This window comes from Salvia splendens, chromosome 1 (genome assembly GCF_004379255.2).
Source record: "Salvia splendens isolate huo1 chromosome 1, SspV2, whole genome shotgun sequence".
Taxonomy (NCBI): Eukaryota; Viridiplantae; Streptophyta; class Magnoliopsida; order Lamiales; family Lamiaceae; genus Salvia; species Salvia splendens.
The window spans coordinates 21388522-21399181 of record NC_056032.1 but is presented as its reverse complement, the minus strand read 5'-3'; the positions used below and the strand labels follow the sequence as shown (position 1 = coordinate 21399181).

At 36.1% G+C, this 10660-nt stretch overlaps 1 protein-coding gene across 1 annotated transcript; it reads right to left on the bottom strand.

The window, feature by feature from the left end:
* Positions 1-8500: 8500 nt before the first annotated feature.
* Positions 8501-10173, bottom strand: LOC121797215 (calmodulin binding protein PICBP-like). The gene has a single exon (XM_042195972.1). It carries the CDS (start codon positions 10043-10045, stop codon positions 8771-8773), a length of 1275 nt encoding a protein of 424 aa, XP_042051906.1. The 5' UTR covers positions 10046-10173; the 3' UTR covers positions 8501-8770.
* Between the last annotated feature and the right edge of the window lie 487 nt (positions 10174-10660).

Below are 10660 nucleotides of genomic sequence, written 5' to 3'. Positions count from 1 at the left end.
AATGTGTGCTTGATCAAGAAAGGATTCTTATAAAAAAAGAAAAGAGAAAAAGAAAAGAAAAAGAAAGAAAGGTTGTGAAGAAAATAGAGGAAATCAAAGGTTTGGAAAGTGAGTTGAAGGAGAAAAATAAGCATTAGAAGTGTCTTGGGTTATTAGAAAAGTGGAGTCACTTTAACTCTACTTGGGATATGTTTATTTTTGAGTCACTTTTTAGCAAAATATTCCTCACCTACCAAAGAGCCTACATTATAACAAAAAATAAAGACCTTTCAAACTTTTGATTCTTAATCACATCAAGTAAAGGAGGGATTAGACTTTGAGCAAGCATATGGTAAACTTTGCATGATGCATGATTTGAGTGCTTATACACATTGCCAAATACACTTTGAGAGTGAGAGATAAATACACTTCCCATCTTTGGAAGTTTGTCACATGTGAGTGCATGAATTCAAGGTGTTACACGAGTTAGTAATGAAAGTGCACTAATAAGCCTTACTTGATTTGATTGCGTTAATTCATGCTTAATCTATCTATTCCATAATTTGAGGCAATTATGACGTCTAGTCTTTATGCAATCCATGCGTCTATTTATGTTTCTTTCTTGTTTTGTTTGAGGACAAACAAATATTCAAGTTTGGGGGTATGATACTGTCACGACCGCCCTTCTAGGGTAATTAAATGCGGCGATCGTGACCTAACTGGACTTAAATGCAATCAAATAAAAGGGGCTAGGGTTTTATAAAAAGGGGTTTGACCAAGGAAATAAATGAACAATAAATCAAGAGAAAAGGGTCAGGGTGACGCTTTGACAGATGGACCAAAGGAGAAAACAATTATAATAATTGGTATTCAAGATAACAAAGGGTTCAACGTACTCCAAAACGTATCATGTCTTTAGATTCTAAACAGAACTCAAAATAGTGTCATGATCAAACAATAAGTAAAACAGGTTTCAGCGGAAGCATCCAAGAGAAGAGTGAAGTTATGTATGAAGAGACAACGACACTCACAGATCAAAGATAAACAATTCATTCTTCAATTAACTTGCTCAACACCACCATACTCTCGTCGTCGCTCAACCTGCACATGGGGAAAACACATGCAGGGCTGAGTACTATAAAATACTCAGTGAGCTCATGCAAATACTCAGTGAGCTCATGCCGAAAACATTTTCAATAAAAGTATTATTTATCATGCTACACATAAGTAATCATCGGGGTTTAGCTTTAGAAAGGCCCGAGGCACTAAAATCATTTCCCATTGTAAAAGTCAACTGATCAGTCATTTTCCCATAGTCGTTAACCATATCTGCCAATACATGACTTGGAATGTGGCCACAAACCAAGTCACTAGACCGGCCAGCCCGTACGCTAGCACACAGTCTACCATAGGTGTACACTAATCCAAGTAGGGTTTGCGGTCCTACGAGGACCCGAATTTGATTAAAATAATAGTGGCAAAAGCCACATCAGATAGGCACGTTAAAATCAAAATACCGCATGATAAATATAGTTGCATTCCCATCGATAAGATATTTAGGACATGGTCCTTATTTAAAAGAAAGCCCACCTCGACAGCTTAGATCTCAAGTACTTTCTTCCCCTTGCTATCACGCTGAGAGCGCGAGTTATCACCTTTAAAATTTATGTGTATCATAAATCAGTCTCAATTATCGACTCAAAATCATGCACGTCCCCAACGTTTCCCTTTTCTCATCATTTCGTTTTATCAACATAAAGAAACACACCATAGCATACATCAACGTACAACACACCATTACATCATAGAATGGGTTCCTTAACACATATGCATCATGTATATCATTCAAAGCTTAACAACATAGATTATCTTTGCATGACTTAAATCTGGCAGAAAAGCACAGTCGTTTTGTAAAAATCATTAAAAATCCATCTGACCTCCGTTGGGGCTGACATTTTTCCACAACCTAGTATACACATCAAAGTTCATCCAGTTAACATTTCAAATCAAAATCACATGTTTAGGTCGGTCAAATCAAAAACGGAACTCACTGGTCGAGAATACAAATTCTGACAGAACTGCGCTGTCGACTTCAAAATTTCATTAAAAATTCATCTTTCTACCAAAAAGGCTGATTTTCACACACAACACAGAAGACACCTTGAAGTTTACTCAGATAAAATTTCGCACCAAAATAAGATCATTTGATTAGTCAAACATACATCGGAATCTACTGTCCGAACACCACAGTTGTCATGCTTCCAAATTTCGAATTAGGGTTTATCAAATATTCATCCCAACATATATATTCATACTTCCAACACATAATCACGCTTCAAAAAGATCTCACCACCATGTTCTCATATATTCACATAGCATTCACCACAAATCATCCACAAGTTCATTCTTAGACAACCTAAATGCATATACATATCCCTTTTTTCATGCAACCATCAATCCCACCCGATTAAATATTAGATCTACAATCTCTACACTTATTATATGCATGATAGAATCAAAATCAAGGTTTCAATGGAGAGGATGAGGAAAAGAAATTCAATTATACCTCTCTTGATTGAAACGATCGGTAGAACAACGTATAATCTTGATTCTTCAACAATTCTTGGCAAAGAATGAAGAGATCTTGAGGGAAAAAGAAAAACGAGTGGTAGAGGAGTGGGGAGGAGAAGAGTGGCGTGTGGGATGTGAGGGAGGCGTGTAGTTGGCTAGGATTAGGATTTTCTTTCCTCTCTTATTTATAGAGTTAGAATATAATCCTCAATTAATTACATGAAGATTTGGGGGAGATTTGATGGGGAGGAATCGACGTGATTTTTGGGGAGGAATAAGGGGGATTTCGAAATTATAGGCTATTTAATTAGCCTATGATTTAATTTGGTATTTCACGGAGTAGAATAGAATAATACGGAGCAGAATAAAAATAATAAATCCTCCCAATAAATAGTGAGTAGGCGATTTTTATATATATTCTCCCACAAGGAATTAAATTCAAATCCTAATTTAAATAGGATATGGCAAGATCTCCTTAGATATGGTAAGATTTGCTAGGATGTTTATATTTATTCATGGAAGGGAATAAATAAGGGATCAAAATATATAATGAATAATTTCCTCCTCCCATAAATAGGAGAATTTCGAAATCCCCATGGTGTAAGGCATAGGTGTCGTTTTTCTCATGGAGAGAATAAGGAATAATCGGACTTTGGATTTAATTTGGATAAATATCCCAAGCAATTAATTAAATCCAAGGAAAAATAGGATTTCTTCTCCAATAATAACAGGGGTCGAAAATTCCAAATGAATACTGATGCTCCTATTTAATCTCACTCATCCCTTAAGAAATAATTCGCCACAATATATTTCACCCCGCATAGATTATTCACACAGCCACGTCACAATTTCAACCATTTTTACTTCTACCACATATTCTCAACACTTTGACCTTTCAATGGCCACGTCATATGTTCCACATCTTTGACTATTCAACAGCCACGTCATATGCTCAACGGATTTGACTAATCAAATCAAATCTAAATTCCAAAACGTAATTAGGTCACACAGAAAACATGCTATTAATTCACTCATCATTTAATTCACATACTTCACAGCATTAAATGCAAAAATTTTATGCTTCGCAAATTAGGGTTCCGAAAGTGGGGCGTTACAGATACGCTCGGATTTTGCACTATTTTAAGGCCATTTTATGGTCCATTTTGAGTGTCAAAGTTGCATTACATGTCCATTATTTGCATATTTTATCCATTCTGGAAGCTGGAACTGAAGCGCAACCTAGCGGCCCACTGGACCGATGCCAGTGGTCGCTGCAACGAGTCCAGAGAGTTCTGGAGCTGTCCAGCGGCCCGCTGGGCCTGGTCGCGTACGACAGCCTGTGTTCAAACTCTATTTTCCGGAGATCATGGGATTCGATCAAGGCGTTCTACATGTTATTCTCTTCATCTTTGAAAGAGCTTCTTGTTATTACCTTGATCATCTCAATCGGAGTTCTGTAGAGAAAGTAATGGTTGTTCTACCAAAGTCGCGCAAAGTTGTCAAGTGCAGAATTTTAGGCAGAAATTCAAAGAAGGAAAGAAGACATTACCTTGTGAAGCCAAATCTTTTCCTTAACCTATGGGGCATGAAAATTCCATATTTACTATTGCTTGGAATAAACCTTTTACCAAATTTAAATCCTTTTTAAGCCTATATATACCCCATAACCTAATTCATAATATTCACCCTTCCATAGCCCCCAAAAGGGGAGCCTTTATAGCTCCTCCTCCAACCCTAATCCTTCTTCTAGATCTTCTTTTGCCAATTAATTCCATAGCATAAATTTGAGAGTTCTTCATAGTGCAAGGGGTAGAAGAAGGAAGCAAGAGATCATCAAAGAGCTACAAGGATTCAACCTTTGAGTTTTATTTGCTTTAGCACTTGTGTTCTTTTTGTTTTCCTTATAATCTGTGTTTTTAGCTTATTCTATCATGTGTAACTAAACTCATAGGATTCTAGGGATGTGTTAGTAACGACTTTAATATCCATTTTGTTTTTACTTCGTTTCTTCCCTAAGTTGTTCTTTAATACTTCACGTTTGAGTGACACATTCGGTGATGATTTAACATAACTTGTTACATAATCATGAGAGGAGGTTGGCGAGTTAGATCCACTTAGATCCACTTTTCAAGGGTCTTATGAGCTTTTGGGAGTTACGGATCTAGGATTAACAACCCTAGTGCTAGTAATCTACGCTTGTACCGTATGTGCAAAACTTGTGTGACTCGTTCTATCAAAGTAATAACTGTGTTAGGGTATTGTAGTAGGAATTTGTATAACCATAACTGTGAACGCACATCCCTGGAATTCACTTATCTCTCATACTTTATCTTTGTGATTTAATTGCAATTAGTTGTTTACTTGTTTTATTTATTTTAAACCCAAAACTCTTGTTTCTCTAGATAGTATATGACGCTTAGTACATGATAGCCAGTTGCAATTATATTCCCCGTGTTCGATATCCCGGTACTGACCTTTTGCTATACTATTCCTACTTTGTATACTTTTTTTTATCAAAAACACCCATAATGGGCGGGGGGTTTAGGCAGACCCCCAACCCGTGAATAAAATCAAAATATAACGTTCCCCGATCCTAGCCCAAAAGTGACTAGGATCGAAAGCAAGAACATGAAGAGAATACAAACTGAAGTTCCCACAAGTCGGGATACTCCATGCTATCAAAACTAAGCTAGGAACCAAATGAACAAAAGGAAGAAATAAAATAAAAAGAACAACCATATAGTCACAATCAATCCACATCTCTGCGTAGGAAACGAAAGTTAGGATATCCCAGCTGGTCCATCCTAACAAGCGCCTTCAGGTATTGAGGCGCAGAGACTGAATCATAATATGTCATAGTAGGGGTCTGAACCCCCCTACCTGCAAGAAAATCAACAGCACGGTTTCCTTCTCCGTAGATGTGTGAGAATCGAACATGCCGCTGAAAAGTCATTCTCCGGATCAGAGCCATATGATGTCTAAAATCCGCAGAACCAAGCTGTCGAGATGACAGTAAAGTAACCAGAGCCGCTGAGTCTACTCTGTATACTTGCAGGTATTTATAGTGCTAATAAAAAGTGCACCAGTCATCTTAAAGGTTGGCCGGTCCGGTGACCTTGGAAAGTGGCCGTTTTCCCGTCACAAGATGTTCAGATATGGCAAAGTATAGAAAGAACTTAGTCTGCAGACGAAAACTTTTAAGAGAATTTGGTAAGATCATACCTTTATGAAAAACCCTTAATGACTGATATTTTCAATGTATAATTGTATCTTTTGGCAATGTGTTCACTGAGTACCTTTGTAGTCAGTCCCACATGTATTTCTAAGCGTGCAAGTTGAGCTGTGATGGAGTGGAAGGTGTTGATTCAAGTAGGGCTTACTTTGTGTTTATACAGTATTCTCAAAGGTTCATGTCTTCATACATGGTACCGCGTTCAATTGTTTCCGTTGTGCTATTCAAGCAAGATAAAGTTTGCTTCCCCTTGAAATTCGTACGTTCAATTAATTGTATTGTATGAACCTTTAGCTCTAATCTTTATAATCGAGCGTATCCTATTCATGTATTCCCTCTGAGATACTTTGTAATCATATGAATTGTCCATGTACATTTTCTCAAATTCTATTCGCTTTTTTTAGTTTCCCCCCTAATGACGGTTAATTGTGTTTCATTATAGTAAAATGTGGTCGTAACAATCGGGTATTTCTAAAGCTGCCAAGATGATATATACTCTCTCTATCTGCGAATATAAGAGTAAGTTTGACTGGGCACAGACTTTAAAAAATATAGTGAAAAGTGAATGAAAATTCTTAGTAGAATGTGAGTCCTAATTTTATATGATCGTGATATAAGCGTAGTAACTATTTTATTCTTTTGGATTTGTAAGCATGACGAATTTAGAGTTTCTTTGTAGTATTGTTTTTATGTTTGTTATTTAATATTATTTGAATCATTAGTAATATTTTAATTGATTATTTATTGCATATCAATTTTATAAATTTGTTGTTATTGGGTTATCGAATATATAATAAAATATAAATAATTTAATTTAAATTGGTTTAATATTTATTTTTAATTTTTTTTTTACATTTTATGATTTTTATATTGAAATTAGTACGGGAGATGTTTATAGTTTTTTCTATTAATTCTAATATATTTTTAAAATTTTATGATATGTTTATTTGAGCATTAAACAAAATTATAAATTTGATTCCTATTTTATAGGTGCCCGTGAGTAAATCAATTTTTTCAAATGGCATAATTCTTTGTTATTGTTACTTATATTTTTGTACAGCGTCATATAACGACATTGTTTCTAATTTTTAAAATTAAGTTTCTCCCACCGTCCTACAAGAATATGCACTCTTTCATTTTTAGTCTGTCCCACAAGAATATGTACTTTCTAATTTTGAAAAGTTTTTTCTCTCTAATGAGTGGAACACATTCCCCATTAATAATACTTTAATTATTTTTTCTCTCTACCTCTCCCTTACTTTATCAATTTTACAATAAAACTCGTGACGAACCCAAATTGCATATTCTTTAGGGATGGAGGGAGTATAATCTAAGATCCATATTTTAAAAAGATATTGGTCCGTGTATCGTACGGGCGTGATACTAGTGTAGGAATAAAAGTAAACTTGTCTGGGGAGAATTTATACGTCTAGGCACTTTCAAATTTTCGAGTGTGTGCAACTCATCGTGAGTCGACCAATAACAATGAGCTACATCGTCGACTCCAACAAGATCTAGTTGAAAAAAATGGCACACTTTAGCTATGTTGATAAGGTGTAGAATTATGTATTTATATTTTAATTTAAATTATGAATTTTTATTTTAGCGGTTTAATAAAATTAATAATTTGTTTTGTTTATAAATTCATATTACTGTACCATAGAACAAGAAAAAATACAAAAAAATAATAAATTTAAATAGTATATTAAGTAATAAATGCTTTTGAGAGTATAAGTAGGGGTTGCACACGTGTGGGTTGGGTCGTTATTGGGTCAATCTAATAAAAATCCAATAAAACCTAACACAAACCTGACATATTAAGGAAATCGTTAATCCGAACAAAAACCCGAACACGACTCCATCTCGACATAAACCAATTAACGGCATGATATGAGTTGACAAGATATGATAACGACTCGAATATGATACTACACGATTAAAACATGATATTGCACGATAAAAATCTGTTTTACACAATTTAAACCTAATTTATAAGAAATTAAATAAATTAATGTAAAGCTTAATTTTAAAAAAATAATAAATAGTAATACTCCCTCCGTCACTATGTAGTAGACGCGTTTCTTTTTGACACAAGATTTAAGAAAAACAGTTTTAAGTGAGTAAAGTAAAACGAGAATAAAGTAGAAAGGAAAAAGATAGAGAGACGAAAAAAGAATAAAGTAAAGGATAGTAGTAAAGTAAGAGGGAACAAATGTGCTTTTTGCCAAAAAAAGAAATGACTCAGCTACAGTGGAACAACTAAAAAAAGAATACAACTCAGCAACAGATGGATGGAGGAGTATTATGTTTTAATGGGTTACTCGTATCCAACCCGCATCAAACTTGAAACCAATCCAAAATTATCGGGTTCTTAACATGTCAACTCGATAAAGACATAAACCCAATAAGACTTGACCCGAACTCATTAATTTTGTACAGATTCGTGTCGGATTATCATGTCGGGTTAAAAATGATAACCTTAATTATATGGATTCAAAAATTTAACAACTAAATGTTTAAAAATTTAGTGTTTTTCATAGTATTGGAATGTCATAGCCCTACCTCTCACAACTTGCTCTGAGATTTTGATAAAACAAGGGTTTAGTAGCAAAATCACCCATATAATACAAAAGGCAAAAACAGAGAATTTCTTAATGTTATGTTTTGTTCAAATTGTTCCTCATCGTTGATAAAATTAACTTTAAACATTGCTAACCATAAAGAAATACAATAGTAGTAATTGGTTGATAAAACATCTACTTGATGCTAGTGTAAGCATATGTTAACATTTCCACCAAAACATAGATTTAGTTCTACACTCCAACTGAGAGACTGGATTTGGAGTTTACAAAAAACCAGCAAACATCAGCAAATAACAGGACACAAGTAGCTCAAGGCTACACATAAAAAGTAAACAAAACAGCAAACAAACTTAGGCAGATTGCCTAAATAAACTTATTGTTCAACATAGAGAAACTTGTTACCTGATCAGCTGCAAGCCAGCATAGACCTTGGGTGATCAAACTGGGTCAAGTGGTTATCAAATGGCAATGGCAATGGCATGACTCTCTCAAATGCCTCAACAAGCAGAGCAACCTTCCTCTTCTTAGCAGGGGCAAGCTTCGTCACCACTTGTCTTAGTGCATAATCCACCATCCATTCCTCTGAGTTCCTCCTCTCATCCACATCCTGATGCCTCAGATCAACCCTCTCCCCCTCCGCATCCTCCTCCACATCCAGGAAATTCGGTGCTCGTGGATTGAAACCTATCGCTTCATCGCCTTCCTCTTCTATCTTCTTCGAGCTAGCTGCAAACTGAAGCAGAGTAATTATGTCCTCTTTTGGAAGATATTCTTTACTTACAACATCATATGAAGAAATTTCTTTATTTCTTCCTCCTCCTTTCTCTTCCTTTTCATCTTCTTTTTGAAGAGGTGTTGAAATTTCTCTGCTTGAAAAGGCATCACACACCAGATATTCTTCTTTTCTTCCTCCTCCTTCTTCTTCTTCTTCTTCTTCTTCTTGAAGAGGTGTTGAAATTTCGCTGCTAGAAAAGGAATCAGAGTCGAAGCCTCCGTTTTCATCAAAGGACTCCTGCGCGGCTTCATCAATCAAAACCTCATCGAAACAGAAAACTTTTTCCTCTACAAATTCTTGTTTTATTTCGATTGCATCCTCTGCTTTATAATCATATTGCAGAAGCACGCCGTATCCATAACCACTCTCCCAATCCATACAAGTGTTGTTATCGTCGAAGGAATCCTGCGATAATTCCTCAGAGACTCGCTCCGTGTAAATTTCAACGAAGAAAGGATCATCATCGGGTAGAGCAGGGGGGGCTCGGGCCTGCCTAGCGGCCGAGATGAAGGAGCTCAGGGGCGGGTGGTGGCGGCCGTTGAGGGAGCAGTAGGTGTAGGGGCAGACTTTGATATCAGAGTGGCCTTTTTTGTTAAGGGAAAGAAAAGGAGGAAACTTGGAGTCTTTCAAGGTGGAGGAGCATGTTGCTGTCTTTGCATCAACGGTCTTACTCGAGGGTTTGAAGCTCAGCTTCGTTGCGCTTTTCTTGCTTGATGGGGATGGAGATCTCGACTGCGGTTGCTCCTTTCTGGCGTCGGAGCTGGTGGTGGGCTTCATGTAGTTGGGGGCGGATTTCTTCATCTTCTTGGCCTTGAGGTCGGCGCCGCGAGGGCACTTCGCGGCGGAGTCATGGTGGTGGGTGTGGACGGGTTGGAGGTGGAGGAGGGTGTGCTTTCTTTGCACCATGGTGGTTGTGTTTTTGATGTGAAGATGGGAAATGGGAAATGAGAAGAAATGGTTAAAGAAAGAAGATTCTAAGCTATCTTTCTTTTTGTGTTGTATGTGATTTGAATAAATGGAAGATTATTTTTTGGATGCCGACGCTCCACTAACCTAATCTTGGGCCCTCCATTTATATAAGAGTGTTGTCATATTACTTGTTTACTATTTTGAATTGGGTAGAGGTACTTCCTTTTTTTTTAGGGTTAATCAAGATTTTTTTATTTTTGACATATTTCATAAATTTGTTAAATACCTCCCATAGAAATGGACTAACTGGAATGATATAAGTCTTAATCGTAATTGGTAAAGTTGGTAAAGTCAAAGAGAAGGATAAAAGAAGTTGAAATAATGTAGTGAATGGTGGATCCCATAAATGATAAAGTAAAAAAAAAAAAGAAAATGTTTCCATTAATGGATATAGATTATTTCTATTGGATGGATAAAAAAGAAAATTCAACCGATTTCTATGAGAGGGAGGGAGCAGTACATACTAACTTTTTAATTCATAGCTAAATAGATTTTTCCGATTGGAGAACTAAGGTGGCATGATTTTTTCCATATTAACGAAAATTTTTTGCT